The following is a 19,406-nucleotide window of genomic DNA, read 5'->3' as shown; positions in this document are numbered from 1 at the left end:
TGTATGCTATAGTACCAATATTTTGCAACACCTTGTACAGACCATAATACTTTGGTGATAATTTATTATCCTTCTTAGCTTGCTTGAGGGACATTTGTTTATATGATTGTAGTCGTAGGAAGACCCAATCACCTATATCAAAACTTATTTCATTGTGATGTTGATTTGCATGTTGTTTCATCTTATTCTGCGCCAACGTGAGGTTATCCTTTAAGAGTTGGAGAACTTGTTGTTGATGCTCGATGTGATGTTCCACTGCTTGAACCTTAGAATTTTCTCTTAAATATGATGTGATGGATGGTGGATGATATCCATAAAGTGCCATAAATGGGGTCATTTTTGCTGCAGTATGGAAGGAAGTGTTATACCACCATTCAGCCAGAGGAAACCATTTGACCCATTGTGTATGTTTATCAGATACAAAGCAACGAAGATATCCTTCCAAGCATCTGTTTGCTATCTCAGTTTGCCCATCAGATTGAGGATGATAAGATGAGCATGAGCTAACTGAGTACCGAGACAAGAAAATAATTATGTCCAAAAATTTCCAATGAAAACGGGATCTCTATCGATTACAATAATCTTTGGGTTTCCATGTAGCCTTTGAATTGTTTCCATAAATGCAATAGAAACTGTATTGGCTTTAATTGGATGTGATAATGCACAAAAGTGTGCATACTTGGTAAGTCTGTCAACTACCACCATGATGACACTCTTTCCTTTGGACTTGGGTAAACCTGTGATAAAATCCATTGAAACCTCCGCCCAACATTGCCTTGGAATGGATAAAGGTTGTAATAGACCTGGGGTCTTAATTGTTTCAACTTTATTTTGTTGGCAAACCAAACATTCCACCACAAGATTTTGAATATCCAATTTAAGGCCATCCCAAGAAAAATCCTTCTTAACCCTGTGGTAAGTTTTTTAAAATCTCGAGTGCCCTCATAAGGGAGAAGTGTGCAATTCCATAAGAATTTTTTGTTTGAGTTGGGAATTCTTACATAGGCATAAGCAATCTTTGTACCATAACGAATCATTTTTCTAGCTAAATGTATTAGATGTACTGGGATCTTGTTGTAACTTTTGAATGAGTGCCCACACTTCTTTGTCATTCTTCCATTCATCCCTTACTTCGTTTATCCAATCTGGTTAGATAATAGAAATGGCACACAACAATGCTTCCACATCCTCATCCTTTCTTGAGAGTGCATCTGCCACAACATTTTGCTTCCCTTTTTTGTAGATGATTTCAAAGTCATAACCCAACATATTTGTGACCCATTTTTGCTGCTCTTCAGAGGATAATATTTGTTCTAAAAAGTGTTTAAGACTATCATGATTAACTTTTACCTTGAAGTGTCTTCCTATTAGGTAGGGTCGCCATTTCTTAAGTGCATGTAATATTGCCAACATTTCCTTCTCATAAATAGCTACATGTAAATATTTTCCTTTGATTGGATGACTTTCGAAATCAATGGGTCTTTCATCTTGCATTAAAACAACACCAATTCCATTTCCTAAAGCATCACATTCCACAATAAAGGTTTTTGTGAAGTCTGGAGTAGTTAAGACCGGTGCTTGGCACATTGCCTCTTTAAGATATTTGAAAGCCTTTGTTAAAAGCTTCTAGAGTCCATGAAAATGCATCTTTATTCAATAATTTTGTTAGAGGTGCTGCTATTCTGCCATAATTCTTAACAAACTTGCGATAATACCCTGTCAACCCAAAAAATCCTTGCAGATGCTTTATGGATGTGGGGATTTTCCATTCCTTAATGGCTTTAATTTTGCTAGGTTCTACCTTAACATCTTCATGAGATACAATATGACCCAGGTATTCCACCTCTTGTACTCCAATGAAACATTTGGAGCTTGTTGCATATAATTGTTTCTCCTCCATTAGTTTGAGCACCCTGTCAACATGTTGAACATGATCCTTCCAAGACTTGTTGTAGATTAGTATATCATCAAAAAATACTAACACAAATTTTCTAAGGGTTTGAAAATGGAATTCACCAAACCTTGAAATGTAGAAGGTGAATCGGTAAGGCCAAAAGGCATGACCAAAAATTCATAATGACCCTCATGAGTTCTAAATGTTGTTTTCGGAATGTCTTCAGTCTTCATTTTGATTTGATGATATCTTGAATGAAGATCCAACTTGGTGAAGTAAATTGATCCATGCAATTCATCCAATAATTCATCAATGACATGAATGGGAATTTTATCTTTAATAGTGAGCTTGTTGAGCTCACTATAATCCGGACACATGCTCCATGATCCATCCTTCTTATGCACCATTAGTACTGGAGCAGAGAAAGAACTTTAACTAGGCTGAATTATACCAGCCTCTAGCATTTATGCAACCATATGTTCAATTTCACTCTTTTGGGCATAGGGATATTTGTACTGCCTGATGTTTGGAGGAACACTTCCTGGAATCAAATGAATAACATTATCATGATCATGAATAGGTGGGAGGCCTTTGGGAGTCTCAAATACCTTGGAATGATTGTCCAAGGCTTTTTGAGATCTGGAGAAATAGATGATTTCGATGTGGGAACCTCTAGCGAACATAATTGTGAAATTACGCCTCGTTGTTCCTTCTTTAGAAGCTTTGTCATACCGTTAGAGCTGATTATCTTTCCCGGTTTCCCTGCAATACCCCTTAATTCAACTTCCTTTCCTTCCACACAAAATTTCATGAAAAGTTCTTGAAAATTAAAAGCTATTGTACTCAAGGATTGTAGCCATTGGACTCCTAGTACAACATCAGCACCACCCATTGGAATGGAAAGCATTGGGCTATTCAATACATATTCTCCCATGGATAGCTTGATATTATGGCACTTTTCAGAGCAATTTATGGTTCCTCCACTTGCAACCATCACTTGACACTCTGGTGCTAGATATAGGAAGTAATTCAATTCCTTGGCTATCTTACAATGAATAAAATTATGGGTACTTCCCGAATCAATCAACACTCTTACCTTTTTCTTCTTGATATGTCCTTCTATCTTGATAGTTTGAGGAGTGGTAATTCCAGCCAGTGCATTACAAGATATGGGTGGATGCATTTCTTCTTTCTCTAGGGTTTGTTCCTGGTGTATATCCTCTTCTTTTGATTTTCTTATTCATTTTCTTCCTCCTCTTCACAATCTATGTAGAATAATTTCTTCTCAGCACACTTATGACATTTAGTGTATTTGCTATCACAACTGTAACAAAGCCCTTTTGCTCTTTTTTCTTCCCATTGTTGTGGTGTCAACCTTGTAGGTTGTGGAAGGCTAGGGGCAACAACACTTCCATCTTTATAGCTGTGAGTGGTAGGCTTCCTGGTTGCCATAATTTTGCTTTCCATTTTTCTTGCTAACCTGAATGCCTTCTCCAATGAATCAGGTTCCCAAAGGCAAACCTCATGTTGGATGTTATCCTTTAAAGTCCCTATGAACAAATCAATCCTATGCTCCTCTGGAATATATTTTACCCTTATGTTCAATTTTTGGAAGTCCTCAATGTGCTCCATCATTGAACCCTTTTGTTTGAGATTTATCAATTGGCTAAAAAAAGTGTTGCTTTTTGTGTCTTCATAATGTGCTATCATTTCTTCCGTAAAAATTACCCAAGTGACAATTTGTTTACGAGAGCAAAGCCATCGATACCATACAAACTGATTTGGTTCCAAATATAAAATTGCAATACGTACCTTTTGTGTGTTTTGCACATTATGGAGATCGAAAATTTGCTCCATCTGTAGTATCCATGTTCCAAGATCCTTGCCATCAAACTTCCTCATATCAATCTTTGGAACATGGTGGGTCTTCAATCCAGCATTAGAGTCTATAAAATCATTATTAACATTTCTTTTGTTCTCATCATGAGTTTCCTTTACTACCTTTTCTCTGTTCGTAAACATGTCTTGTAGCAACTTTGTCAAATCTGTCTTCAAATCGTCCATTTTTCCTTCCATCTTAGCTTCCAAACCATCCATCTTAGCTTCCATGCCTTTCTTTAAACCATCCATCTTAGCTTCCATGACATTCATCTTAGCTTCCATGCCTTTCTTTAAACCATCCATCTTAGCTTCTATTACTTTTTGTGAGAGTGAACTTTGTTGTACTTAGTCTCGTAATTTTGATATATCATGTTGCATTTCTTCCTCTTCTTCATGAGTCATGCTAGAGCTTACATGTTGCTTACTAGGTGTTTACATTTTCTTTCTTCGGGGCATAAATTAATTCTAATAATGCTTCACTATGCCCTTTGAATTCCTTCAAACTAGTTTTTCAAATCAATCTTATGCAAAATTTAAAAAAAATACACACCTTTTTTCACTTTGTAAGAGCTCAATATTGAATCTATTATATCTCTGTAATTGCGGATCTCCAAGATCTGAAATTGCATCCTGCAATAGCCCTCTGAGTCCTCTTTCTAACCCCACACGTTTGATCAATATTGGATTCTCCAAGGAAGAGTTATGTCAAATCTCCCACAGTGACCTGATTATAGACTAGTTTAGTAGAGCAAACTTGTATGAAGTGCCGCATGTCACTGTTTCGACCTTAGTACCTGAAACTGATAGACAAAAAACTATAGCCTGTCCTCTTTTTGAAACTTCTTATGAAATTTCAATCTAATTCTCAGAACAAAAGTTATCATGATTTTCCACAGGTCACCTGTTTGAGATATAATTCAGGATCTTGCAAAAACCCTAACTTCTTTGGATCATATCTCTGAAAGTATAGCGAGAAAAGATCTAAAAGTTGGATCCAAGGTTCAGAGCGATTTCGGCTCAAATGGGTTTTTTTTGTAGGATCTGAAACGTCGCAGACAAAAAAAAATAAAAATGCCACGATGACCTGTTTGGAGCAGTGAAACCCTAGAATCCAAATCTCTGATACCAAATGTTATGCAACAAACTCACAAAATAGAAGAAAAGATAGATGAACACCTTCAAAATCAACCTCTTCGGGGGAAACCTCCTTTACATTACACAAATGAACAATTCTTGGATGATACAAATGGCTAAACCTCCTTTATATATATAGGAGTCTAAGGGGTCACAATATAATCAAAGCCGACATAACAATAATAACATAAGGGCACAACAATAACAATAGTGGGTTTCTATGGGGCACAATAATAATAATAAGTGCTACAATGACAATAGTAATGGGGGAATCATTGGTATTATAAGGACCTAACAATGCATAAGCATATTAAGTAATCATGGAGTGAGGTAAAGACATCACAATTTTTGAATGCTACCAATTGTCATAAAACCACAATTGTTATAAAACCACTGTGAAGGGATGAAGTTAAGCAAATGCATAGAACAGTTAGGATCACTAAGTCATACAACACATATTTTGTAATTGATAAACATGCAAATCCACTATGATGCACTACTTATCTCATAAAGCAATCTATAATTCTTTTATTCACAACAACATTGAAGAAACGATTTCATTGAATTATATCTCATAGTGCCTTCTTGGTCAACCAACTTGTTTATATATCAAACTTGGGCTTTCTTTCATAGTATCAAGACTCTTAGGTGGTCAGTAACCCAATGAGGCAAGGGTATGATTGTTTTCCTTAAAATAGAACTAGGACTACAAAGAGGTAAGAGGTGTGTTAAGATTCATAAAATGCATAGATGTTTCACAAAATTATTAGTTGATTGTGTTAATGGCCAATAAAAGGTAATAAAGGGATTTATGGTGGACTAGTAATAGGGGAAATCATGAATTTTTTTGACAAAAATTAATTGCTCTAGATGTTGAATGGGAAAAAGGCAAGATACCTTGTCCATGGTTGAGTTTGACTCTTCTAAGAGTTCAATTTAGGTAGATGACAACTCTCAACTAGAGAGTGTAACCCAGGTCACCAAATATAATGCAATAAGTTTAAAGGAGAATAGAGATGGTCAAGAATAACAAAGTTTTCTTAAATTGCATTGAAGAAGGCCAAATCAATTATCCATGGTCGAAATAAGACTATTCTTAGGCATTTCAAATTATATATATTTTAAGGAGTAAGAACACTTAGTAAGATTGTGGCCTCTTTATTGTAATTCATCCATGAATTAAGAACCAAACAATCCCTTCTTTGTAATATATTCCTTGAAGCCGAAATCCATTACAATAATATACTCCATATGAGCTCAACAAGTCATTTGTAGGAATTGAACCTAGGTGGGGAGGATAACAACATTCCTCCCAACAGCGCGCGTTCTGTTCTGGAGCTCCCGCGCCCCTGCTTCCTCAGCTCCTGTGGCCCTCCGCAGGCCTCCTGCCTGGTAGCCCCTGCTGCTGGGCTCTCAACCTCCACTCCCAGCATCCCCGCAATTGGGCTCTGCCCCCCTCCTCCGGCCAGTGCTTCTGCTAGCTCAGCGTTAGCGTTTTGTGATTACAGAGGAGAGTAGCCACCGCCATGAGTGCGCCAGGGGGTGGGGAGCCCTCTCCCACCCCGCCTATCTCTTCAGAAGAAGCTTTCAGAAGACTGCTTTCGCAGAAAGGGAAGAAACGTTTGACTCCAGAAGTCCCGAAATTTATCAAAAAGCTGGAGGAAATTCCTGAGATCACCCTGCCAGAAGACCAACCGATAAAAATCGCCCTAGCCCTGGCTGACAGAGGGTTGGTAGGACAATTTATGGGTCGCTGGCCATCAACAAAAACAACAGATGACTGGATCCAACACAACTAGAGGCCCCAGCTGGAAAGCAATGTGATGTGATATGTTGTCGGCAGAGGGTATTTCATTTTCGAGTTCACCTCCAAAGAAGATCAAGATTTGGTTTTCAGAAACGGTCCGTATTTTATGGGAAATCAGGGTTTGTATCTTAATAAGTGGACCCCCGACTTAGATCCCTCAATCGATTCCCCTAAAGAGGTCCCAGTCTGGGTCAGGCTTCCCAATCTTCCGATCCATTGCTGGAGCTATCACACCTTGCAGAAGATTGGAAATGGTCTCAGCTGTTTCATTGACAAAGCAGACAACAAGGGCCAATATACCTGCACAAGAATCTGTGTGGAAGTCGATTTGGAAGTTGGACTGCCCGAAGCAGTAAAACTTACAGTCGGAGAATGGCATCACTATGAAAAACTAGACTACGAGCAATTGCCTTTCAAATGTAGAACCTGTCACGAACATGGACACTTCCAAAGAAACTGCCCAAAAGCTCCAACCGGGGACAAAGTTGACGAAGAAGGATGGAAAGAAATAAAAATGGGCAAAGCAATCCCAAAACTGACTGAGAAGAAAAATTCAGGGCCATTGGTGAAGCCCCAGCCCAAACCAAAAGCCAAATAAGTTCTTAAAGAGGGTTCTTCCTCTGGGGAGAAGACAGATGCCATTGGGATCCAAGAGGAACCAGAAGACCCGTCGACGAAAGTGAAAGAAGTTGAAGCAAAGTCATCTCTTCCTCCAATAGAGGATGAACAAGGGGAAAAAGAAGAAAACGAGGAGCACATCGATCTGGGCTCCAATTTTGAGGGAGATTCAGAAGATGGAGTCTCAGACTTAGACAGCTCGCAAGTCACTCCTATCAAGTCAGCCAGGGGCCGAAAGTCCAAGAAGAAACAAAGAGAGGAAAAAACTTATCTGGATGTCCTCCAAGGCTCTCAGAAAACTCTCAAAGGAATGATGAATACCAGATCTAGGCACAAGCATGGTAAGGCTCCAAAAGGAGCCACAACCTCCCAAGCTAGTAAATAATGAAATACCTCTCCTAGAATTGCAGAGGATTAGGCGGAAAGATGAAAGAAGAAGCTCTGAAAGACATTGTGAGGATGTACTCGCCTGAAATCCTTCTCATCCAGGAGACAAAACTGGAGGACCTTCTACTCCTCCAAGCAAGCAAAGTTTTATGGCATAAAGGCCAAGGGAGAGCAGTCAGCGCCAGAGGCGCCTCTGGAGGGATTGCCTCCTTTTGGGACAGCTCCAAATATGATCTGATTCACAAAGAATGTTGCCCCCATTGGCTACTCACTAAGCTCCTCCATAAAGAATCTGGCCACCAAGTAAGTATGTTCAATCTTTATGTTCTGGTTTTACCCTCTGAGAAAAAAACTTGTTGGGACTCGCTCCAGTCCTATCTTTTCTTGCACAATCCAGAAAATATTATTATTGTAGGTGATCTGAATGTTACGCTAGCTGCAGTAGAGAAAAAGAGGGGCTCGCTGGTTAGGGACCCACTAGAGAATGGGTTGAAGACCTCATTCTAGATTTGGATTTGGAGGATATCAAGCCCACATCTAGGAAATTCACCTGGTCAAACAAAAGGTTAGGCCCAGGCCACATTGCTGCTCGTCTGGACAGATTTCTGGTCCAATCCTCCTTCTTGACTTGTGGTATAATGGCCTCCTCTAAAATTCTACCGAACTACACCTCTGACCATAAACCCATTCTGCTTGAGCTCTCCTTGGATGGAAATCTTGGCCCCATTCCCTTTAAATTCAGTTCTTTGTGGATTCATCAAGAAGGATTCCAAGAGGTGGTCTCCGAGGCCTGGAACCGGCAAGTTCAAGGATCCCCTTTCTTTGTGTGGGAAGAAAAAATGAGGAGACTCAAAAGGGAGCTCAAGGTGTGGGCTAAAAGGTTGAAAACTCCCACTGCCAAAAGAAAGGAGATGCATGATAGTTTAGCAGGCCACCAATTAACGATGGAGAATTCCGAAGTAACGCAAACCCTTCTTCAAAAAGAAGTAGAGTTGCAAAAAGTTCTCCATAGAGCAAGTAGGGATGAAGAAGAGATCTAGAGACAGAAGTCCAAAAGTCTTTGGTTACAGGCCGGAGACAAAAATACAAGCTACTTCCATAAGCAAGCTGAAGCACGCAATCACTTCAAAACAGTAAATGAAATTCACTATCAAACAGTGATTAAAGACCCTGACGGCATAAAGCAAGCAGCCCAATCCTTCTTCAAAGGTCTTTATTCTGCCCCGAAAGACCCTCCTATCGATTCTCACGCCTATCTGATTGATCTTATTCCTCACTGTGTTCAAGATTCTGACAATATCATGCTGACTGCTCCGATCAGTATGAATGAGATTAAAAATGCTCTGGATTGCATGGACCCGGATAAAGCCCCGGGCCCTGATGGGTTCACGTGAGGTTCTATCTAACTTGCTGGCCCACAATTAAAAAAGACCTTCTGAGAATGATCCATAAATCTCAGACCTGTACCAAGATTGGGGGCAGAACCAACTCGCCCTTCCTTGCTTTGATTCTGAAAGACAAAGGCGCCACCGATTTCAGCATATTCAAGCCCATTTCTTTGTGTAATACAAGTTATAAGATGATTACAAAAATAATAGCCAACCGTCTTAAGAAAATTTTGCCCGTCATCATCCCTGAAAACCAAGGACGATTCATAAAAGGGAGAAAGATTCTTGACAATATTGTGCTGGTGCAAGAAGCAATTCATTCAAGCTGTCACCGAAAAGAGAAAGGCATGGTAATTAAGCTAGATTTGACAAATGCCTTTGACAGGGTGAGACATGATTTCCTGTTCTCTGTGATGGGGAAATTTGGCTTCTCAAAAGCTCTCATAACTTGGGTGAAAGCCTGCATTGCCTCCCCTTGGATAGCGCCTCTGGTTAATGGTCGTTCAATGGAATTCTTCCAGGCCTCGAGGGGGCTAAGACAAGGTTGCCCTTTGTCCCTGCTTCTTTATGCCATTCAAGCTTTGGTGCTCAGCTTCCAGCTAGACTACTGTCAACAGATCCATACTCTGCCAGGCCTGAGAATGGCTCAAAATGTTAAAGACATAAATCATGCCCAGTTTGCTGATGATACTTTATTACTTGGAGGAGCTAGCATAAATTCTGCTAGAACCTTCAAGAAAGAGCTGGACATTTATAAGGAGGTTTCGGGCAGCAAGATTAACCATCTAAAAAGCACGATCTTTGGCTAGAACTGCTCGACCAAGGATTTGACAGACATAGCAAGGTTATTAGAAATAAAAAGAAACCTGACCTGGGAGTCATTTAAGTATCTTGGGATCCTAATATTCAAATCAAATCCTAAGGTAGCTCATTGGATGCCCCTGCTAGACAAGCTAAAACTTAGAATTCAAGCTTGGGGAGCCTCATGGTTGAATAATGCTGGGAAGGTAATCCTAATGAAATATGTTCTCATAAGTCTCCCAGTTTATCAGAATTCCATTCTACTAGCTCCTAAAACCTTTATCAGTAAAGTGGATGGTCTCCTTAGAAGATTTATGTGGGAGGGAGGGAAAAATAATGAAAGAAGGCTTCATTTAGTAAATTGGGACACTATTAAGAAGCCATTCTTGGAAGGAGGTCTACAAATGCGGGATCTGGCAGCCCAAAATCTTGCTCTGGGCTCCAAGCTCCTTTGGAACATTGTCTCCGGGAATCCTAATTGGAGCAAGAGAGCTCTGTGGAAAAAATATTTTCATGGGCAGCGTTTGAGGTGTTTGGACCAGCCTCCTAGAACATCCAAAGGATCTTGAGTTTTCAAACTCTGTCTCACAGTTATGAAATAGTTCAGTCATAAGCTCTATTGCATCCCAGGTAATGGGAAACAAATAAAAATCTGGGAAGACTCAATTCTTAGAGATCAGCCCTTGAATCAAATGGCAGATCTGGAAAATATCAGAGTTTGGCTTCAGGCCAGCAATCTGGAAACCCTTTGGGACATCTCCAAATGGACAAATGATGCAGAAAGTCTATGGGATGGTTGGAATTTGGGGGAGGTCCCTCATTGGCTGGATGGTGAAGCCAAGTTATTGTTGAATCTGCTCCAAGGGAAATCTCCCCTAAAGGCCTCTTCTAAGGACAAAAGAGGGTGGGGTTCTCTTTCAGGCTCTTACTCAGCAGTAGAAGGTTACAAAAGTTTGATGGTTGTCCCTAGCGTCCCCCCAGAGCCAACTCAATGGAATTTTATCTAGTCTTTTCCTGCTCTCCCCAAAATTGACTTCTTTTGCTGGACTCTGGTGCATAAAAGTATCCTCACTGGAGATAACCTGAGGAAGCATGGAATGACAGGTCCCTCCAGATGCCCTCTTTGTGTTTCGGACGAAGAAACGGATAATCACTTGTTCTTATTGTGCCCCTTTGCTCAAGAAGTTTGGAGGGGTGTCCTGATGTTAGGACCTGACAATATAGAGCTCCCAGGAAATATCCAGGACCTTCTTCGAAACTGGGCCAAGTTATCCCCCTTCTGTCTCTCCAAAAAAACCCTTCTCAAGACTAGTTGGATGTGGATTCCCAAATTCACATGCTGGAAACTGTGGTTGGAGAGGAACAACAGAATTTTTAGGGAGGAGAGTTGCAACCCGGTCAGAATTATCACTAAGATCAAAGCCCTGTTGGGGGAGGCTTTAGAAACCAAACCCACCATAAGAAATGGCACGACTCTGGACAGTGAGAAAGATCAATGGTTTAAAGAGCTTGTTCCTAATCATCAGAATAGACCCATTCCTCCTGCTAAAGCCTCTTCTCACTAGGAAACCCGTCTAGAAGAACAGGAATTCATCAAATGGAGATCTACTTTGGATGACCACTGCCTTTTCTTCGATGGGGCCTCTAAAGGCAACCCAGGAAAGGCAGGTGGAGGTGGAGTTATCTTAAGCCCAGATGGCTCAACTGAGCTGCGCTTTGCTTGGGGTCTGGGGCATGAAACAAACAACAGAGCGGAGGCTCTAGCTCTGTGGCAAGGTCTAAATCTGGCTCTTAAGAGGAATCTCCTCTCCATCTTAGTCTTTGGAGACTCTAGACTAATTATACAGGCTATGAACTCTCAAAATATCCCTTCTCAGGTGCAGTTAGCCCCCATCCTCAAAAAAATTAGACTAGTGTTGCCCAAGTTTCAAAAAATCTCCTTCTATCATGTGCTGAGAAAGTTAAACTCACAGGCGGATTTGGCAGCCAACCTAGCCTCTATCCGGAGCAGGAGATCCCTGTTAGTCAATGAGGTTGAATCGGACTGCAGCATTCCTTAATTCTGGAGATGCCTGGGCCTCTGTATTTCGCTGTCCAAAGCTTTGGGTTCGATCCTCTTGAGTTGCTTGCTGTTAAGTGATGCGGGGCTCATATTTATATTACATTTCATGTCATTTCGCATCCGCCCCATCGCAATTCCCATCCAAAGCTTTAACCATTCGCCATTGCGATATGCGATGCGCGATGAGAGCCCGGACCCGACCATACATTTATTCCAGTATATTGTCATTTCGCTTCCGCCCCATCACAATTCCCAACCAAAGCAATTCCATTCGCCATTGCGACATGCGATGCGCGATGAGAACCCAGACTCGACCATACATTTATTTCAGTCTATTGCCACTTCGCTTCCGGCCCGTGCGATGGGCCTACCCCCCCGCCTTTCTCCAATTGCGATTTGCGATTTGAACCCGAACCCGGTATCGTTTATCTGCCTGCACTTATAGAGTTTCAGATCCGCTATACATTGTTTTCCGATCTTGGAATTCTTGATCACAACATAGCAATCTGCCAGACAATTCAAAAAGAAAATGCAGTGATTCACGGGTTGAACTGGCATTCCAGCGCGGTGGGTCTCCTCTCTGCAAGCGCAAAAGCAGTGGAACTACAAGACGCCATTCTGGAACAATTCAAGTCCTCCTTCAATCCTCTTTCTACAACCACAATGTAAATCTTTCAGCAGGCTTTCCAATTCTACTGTCCCTGCTGACTGTAACAAGGATCTACAGTGTATCAGTGTTTAAGTCCTCGGCAGTTGTTTTGCTGATTTTCAAATAAAAATAACCGTATTTGTCAAAAAAAACAACATTCCTCCCAATCACTCGATATAAACCCAATTGACAAAAATTATTGTGTTATTATTATGTATATGTTGATTTTTTTGACATTGTGTCTCTTCATTTAAATTGTAGTATTGTTAATTTATTTTCCAATCAGGGGTCAAGCTCATAGGGAAATTTGAAAGAAATTATCAATATGCCCTCGTCATATGTACAGAGGTGGTACTCATCTTTTGATATATGGAATATTCTTATTATGGTCTTAGATTAATGAAATGGGTGGGTACTAAACAACAAACCCCAACAAATCTTCTAATAAATTTTTCATGCAACAAATGTAGTCATTAGGCACGTAAAAATTGAATATGAAAATAAACATTGTTTATGTACTGTGGTTTGCCTTCAACAAATATTGTGCCCTTCTCTTAAAAATAATGTGAATCCAAAATCAACTATGACTTTGCAAGATGAAATAAAAATAAAAATATGGGCATGTCTTGGAATAAATTCAAAGGACCGTGTACATTAGAATTATATGAGTTTGTAAAGCTTTAATTGCATAAGAATCCAAAGATACATCACCATACATACTCGTGCCCACGACATGAAACTTGAATTTCTCTTTGTGGGAGAAATTAATAATAATATCCCACTATGACAACTTTAACATTGTTTGAAATTGAAACAACCTCCTAAATGACAAATAGATAAATTGTAGTTGAATTGCACCTGCTTTGTTACAAGCAAGGATTTCACTCCCTTGGACCTTAAATACAATATGAAGTGCTTGGAAGAGACGGAAGACATCATCAGACCTAGATATTCCTTTTGATGAGCACACCTGGAGAACCGAATGAAAATATTAACATAGAAGAATAGATGAGAGGGAAATTTGAGTAGATTGATGTACAAAATCCTTTGGCAAGGCAAACTTGTCTTCAACAAGAACCCACATCCTCTTTTTGAATGTGGTTTTCTCACTTTAGAATATTCTCTTCATCTTCACGAACTACTTTATGGTTTGGTTTTTTCTCTTTGGTTAATTGAATTAAATCCCAAACTTAGATATTTATCCTTCAAATTGGGTTCCACTTTTAGAAGTTCGCAAATTTCTTTTAATAATTATTTCTTCCAAAATAAGTTGCTACCAAGCTAGAAATAGTCACGATCGTATTTTATTTATTTGGGCACTATGGGTGTGAGTTTAACCATGAAAGAATTTCCAAAATGTTCTTCACGTCTCTAGCTTTCCAACAAGCTCTTGTTTGCCAAATTCTGACATCGAGAACTCAAGTTATGGCCTCCAAAAGATAGTGACTCAACAATCATTGATCTATTCCTCGTGAATCTTGGGCTTTGATTGACAAGAATTGTGGGGGAGCATTTATAATTATTTATAAAGCAATGGACTCATATTATTTATGTATGAAATAGAAAGATCCACAGAACCTTGCATAACTTATGCATAGTGTAGCCACTTCATTGATAGTCATTGTGCTAACTCATTGTTTAGTCATATGTGTCCAACCAATACCTTCCAAGTGCCACCTTGGGATATGTTCAACTGGTTGGCACACGTTATAGGGAGATATGCCAAAGCAACTTAGGATAAAACTAATATAATAATAATGTGAAGGTGAGATAATTGAACTAGATAATATAAATAATGATAAAAATGGAAACAATGGAGATAATGATTATTAAACTTTTGAATTGATTAAAGGAAAATGGTAATATCTTTAACATATCACCGTTATTTTTTAGCACTCAGGGTTAGCTCAATTGGTCAAGTTCGTGTCATTAAATCACCTTGCTAATGGGAGGTCATGGGGTCAATTCTCCTCGATGCTCTTGGGGTTAGGCTTTGCTAATGAGCTGGCGGGATGTGATCCCTTCGGATCGATTTGCCCATATATTTTTGCGAGGGGGGAAGACATATCACTTTTGTTTTTAAGTTTGTAAAATGTTGGACATAGTTGAGACATGGAGCTATCTAATAAAAGGTTGAACAAAACTAATTTATTCCTTCTTAGTAACCCTTTAATTTTCTGAAGGGAAAACCACCCCAATTGGCTTTTTGTGAGAAAGCACCTCATTGCGAAACTAATTTTAAATGTTTAAATATATTTTTAAAGATATTTCTACTCAGTAATTTATATTTATTAATAAATAGATATACATATTTATTTTTAGTTTATTTAATTTGACCCTTTTCTTTTACTATTCTTTATTTTCATTATTTTATTTATATTTGACTTTTTATTTCCATTTTTAGTTGTTTTCTTTGAATTTAATTAACCATTTAGAATTTTATTATTATTTCATTTTTTAATCATTAGATTTTGACCGTTGTAATTTTTTGCGTCTCTACTTATTTCTGGGCTTAGATCAAACTCGCAATCTTAGTCTGATGAACCACAGTGGGTGGTTCGAAACATGTTGACCAATAAACTATGTATGTGATTTATTTGGGAAAAGCTCCCTTTAAACACTATGAATCACATAAGCTTGCACTCAGAAATATCATTTAACACACTTAAAATAAAAAACACGAACCTTCAATTTGTTTTTTAAATATTAATTAACAAATATAAATATTAAAAAAAAAAAGAAAAAAAAAGAGCATTATCATTCCCCACCTCAAGCCCCGAATGTTGGAGATTTAACCTTGTTTTTGCTATTGCATACAACTATTTTATAATTTCAAACATCCCTTTTTTTCGAACAAAAATCAGTGACTTTCTATTAATAAAATAAAAAATTACATAGAGTAGATGCACAAATGCATTAAGGAATTGTCCGAGGGACCAATGTATGTGCTTTAAGCACTCATAATAGCTAGGCTACAAAAAATAAAATAAATAAAATTACATTTAGCGAGAATTGGGTTTTTTCTTTTTTTGCTTTTTTCTTTTGCACTTTTTGCCAAACCCCAAGTGGAGTAGTAATAACAACTGCCACCTCGTTATTTCTTGAAATTTTTGGGGCTTCTTTATCTGAATTTGAGCTCTCAAAGACATGAGATCGCTTAGTTCTACCTGTGCCTTTTTCCTCATGTTGGTTCTCAAGAATCAGAACCATTGTTGAGTTATTTGGATTTGTTCTGATCCTCCTGCTTCTCTTCTCCCTCATTTTGAGAATCTTGTTGATTTTGTGTCTTTGGATGTTGTTGGGTCTCATCCATTTCTTCATCCTCATCATCTAAAGGAGGGTTTGGGAATTTCCATCATTTTTGCTTTTGCAGTCTCTTCTTTGTTCCTTTCTTTGCTTGTTTGCATGTGTTCTGCAAGTGCCCTGTTTGATAGCAGATCCGACATCCTCAAAATCTAACCATTGTGTCCACTTGAAGTCTTGATGTGTCAAGTGAATACAATCAAGAAGGCCTTTGCTAAAATCCATCTCCACACATATAAAGGCAAAAGTGAAGATACCTTTGTCCATTCTTTTTCGAACCATCTTTAGGAACATTCCCAAAGAGTTTCCAATGCCTTCTAGGACGTGGTGGTGCTAAAAGGGAAGCGAACGATTATGTAGCCTTACCCAAACTAACTTTTTTGTAACCACCATTGGGTTTGCATCAAAACCAGGGAACCATGGGGTTACGAAGAGACCCTCCCTTCCCCAAAACCACGGTCTTTAATTTATGACATAATCAAAGGTTTTTTTAGTATCAAATTGAACCACAAAAAACCTGTTGCACACATATAAATGTCACACACAATATTTGGTCCAATTGAGGTAGATCCACTCTTTTAGATCTTAATATTTTCAGAAACCATTAAATCAACATATGATAGATTTTGCTTGCAAACTAGTGAAGAGACCACTTAGTTCTAGTAATTCTATGGACAAATATGGGGCTTTCTAATTTGGGTTTTGTTTGCCCTGTGTAACAACATTCCCTCTCAATGCATCTTTGAATGAAGTTAGACCCTTGCTAGTCGAAGATAATCCAGGTGGTATGCTTGCTCTTGGGGCACCATCTTGTAGTCTTAAACTCAAGATAATGGTAGAGTTCCTTTTATTACCATAGTCTTTCAAATGGACCACATCCTGCAACAAACTTTGTAATGAATCAAGAATACCTATGATATTTTGGGCACTTTGCTTCAGATATGTCACTAGATTCATTACCCGCACCCTTAGCGATATCAATTTTCCAGTAATTGTTTTGATAAAAACCTGAAACAAATCCTCTGAATCTGGGTTTGTGCCTTGTGATCTCCCTTCTACTTGTCTCTCATTTGGATCTGGACCTAAGCCATAGGTATGGTTTTTTTTATGAGAGTAGGGGGCTCTCTGCCATGTCAAATGTTTTGGATCCTTAATGCATGTATGTGTCCAACAAGAAACCACCGTAGGTATGGGACACATATGCAAAGAGTTATCACAACTGCCTTCGTTTTCCAAGAAAACGGCCCAAACCAGATCCCCCTCATTTTAAGGACTCTCTCGCTTGAGGACCCCAACCAATGACTTTGTTATGTTTGATGCCTTTGAAAGCCATTAGGAGCAGCTCAAAGAGAGCTCTCCCTCCTCTCACAATATACGCATCTTGGCCAACAAGTGTGATCTTCTCTTTCTTGAAGACATCAGTTTCGAAATCGATGTGTGAAGGCATTTTGGTGAGAGAGGCGGCCACAATGTGAGCATCCAGGGATCCCCCTTTGCGGCGACCCCTGGTATTTAGCCCCCAGATTAACTTAGTGGGGATTTGCACTCCCTTTGATGGTTGTGAACAAAACCCCAAATTGCAGGGGGCGTTGCGCTTCTCGGCCTTGGCGCTGCCATTGCCATTAGTCACAACAACAACGATGTTGATCGATGCACCTCGAACCCCGATTTCAATTCCGTTAGCCTCAGATCCAAGCACAAGTGGGCGTTGGAGTTTCGCTTTGGATGCAGGACGAAAACATGGCTTAACCATGGATTCGCGATTACAAAAGCGCGATATATCACAGAGGAAATATACACGTTGTATTATGAAACCCATCTCTCTGCACATAAACAGATATGGGGTTTTGAGCGAGAACGAGAGGCCAGCGCAGGCTGTGTGGCGACGAAAATTGCAACGCGGGAAACCCTAGCGCTTCTCGCCTCCATTTTCAAACAACCTTACAATAATGGTGGTTTAAAAAAAGGAACCTCCTCTAATGTTTTGGCTATGTGTTGTTAGCAAGGTCACCGGTGAGATATTATTTGTTTTGCTATAAGAAAGATAGTAAGATCTTTAATGAGTAAGATACTTAATACTAATTAGTTTAGTGATGTAATGGGGTAAACGATTGAAGTAATTTTTCTAATTTCAAAATTGATTTAAAATCTATTAGTCTCTGTCCTTCTAGGGATTGTAGGAATTTATTTTCCTTTATGCGTGTTAATCTTGCACACAAACTAATCACCCTTTATGAATATGAGACAAATGTTTTAATAAATTTATAATATTTTTTCTTTTATATTTTTTTTCATCAAAGCTTAAGTTTTTAGCTTCAAGCAAAACCAAGGATAAAGTCAAAGTGCTTACAAATTTTTAAATATTCAATAAACTAATACTAACATTAATTATTAAACATTTTATGTTACAATACATTTTCATAACAATATGTTATTATTTACATGACACTTTTTTTCAAGAAATGCTTGTGTTTTACGAAAATCAAATCATAATTTCTTATTTCATAAAGTTGTTAGGTAAAAAGGAGGTAACATAATTAGACATAAATGAATGTTATAGTGAATATATATTTGTATGGTGGAAATTGTGTACCATATATATATATATAATTTCAATTTAAAAGTGTATAGCCCACAAGAGAAAAAGTATCTCTTCTTTTGCCAATTAGCTAGTACGGTTACGATGGCCCACAGATAACTTTACATCAAAGCTCTCTACTTATGCTTTCATCAATGCTCTCTCCCATTTGACATGATTCTTAAAGGAAGATGGATCATCTATTGGAAGGTACACTAACCATTCTTGTAATCATGTACTTTCATTTAATGTTTTGGGGCATACTAATATGGATCACAAGCCAAGATTGAAGATTTATCGCTCTTGATTGTACCCTTGTTCCCATGCTTCACTTGGGAGGTTATTATTTATCCCTAGTCCAATGTGACCTCCATTCATGTACTTCCTTTAAGAGGGGAAATAATTAAAATAATGTGTGTAAGGTAATCCATACTTACCATATTCCATGTTTTCCTTATTATCCACATCCATTCTTTAGGTTGATTTCCATTTGTCATTAGGACTAGCACCCTTTATCCTCATTTATGAGTTTGGGCCAAGAAATTCTCCTTAATAGGTTGATCCAGTTGAAAGAATGATAAAATAATATAAAGCCACAATCAAAGAAAACAAAAATGCAAATTATGGTTAGGAGTTAGTAAGCACATGGGAAAAGGCCTCATATGAGCTCTACCCCCTTCATCAGTCATCACCCAATTCATGCTACATCATAAAGGAACTTTTAAATATCCCAACCCTAATTAGCAAGAAACTGCTACATATTTGAGGGGTATTAGAAAGCATAAAACAAGATTGGTCGCTTGAGCTATGCAAAAAGAGAAGCCAAGGAAAGACTCCAAGAATCCAAGCCCCTTTACTTCAGTTATGAGGAGCTATTTATAACAAAAAGAGAATAACTTTTGAG

At 38.7% G+C, this 19,406-nt stretch overlaps 1 protein-coding gene across 1 annotated transcript; it reads right to left on the bottom strand.

Annotated features, from left to right (window-relative positions):
* Positions 1-17,185: 17,185 nt before the first annotated feature.
* Positions 17,186-17,677, bottom strand: LOC149260375 (ketol-acid reductoisomerase, chloroplastic-like). Its single transcript, XM_089458556.1, has one exon. It carries the CDS (start codon positions 17,675-17,677, stop codon positions 17,186-17,188), a length of 492 nt encoding a protein of 163 aa, XP_089314682.1.
* Positions 17,678-19,406: the final 1,729 nt, after the last annotated feature.

This window comes from Pinus tabuliformis, chromosome 6 (genome assembly GCF_031772625.1).
Source record: "Pinus tabuliformis cultivar Carrire ecotype Pingquan chromosome 6, CPIR1, whole genome shotgun sequence".
NCBI lineage: Eukaryota > Viridiplantae > Streptophyta > Pinopsida > Pinales > Pinaceae > Pinus > Pinus tabuliformis.
The sequence above is the reverse complement of the archived record's forward strand: the minus strand, read 5'-3'. Positions and strand labels throughout refer to the sequence as shown.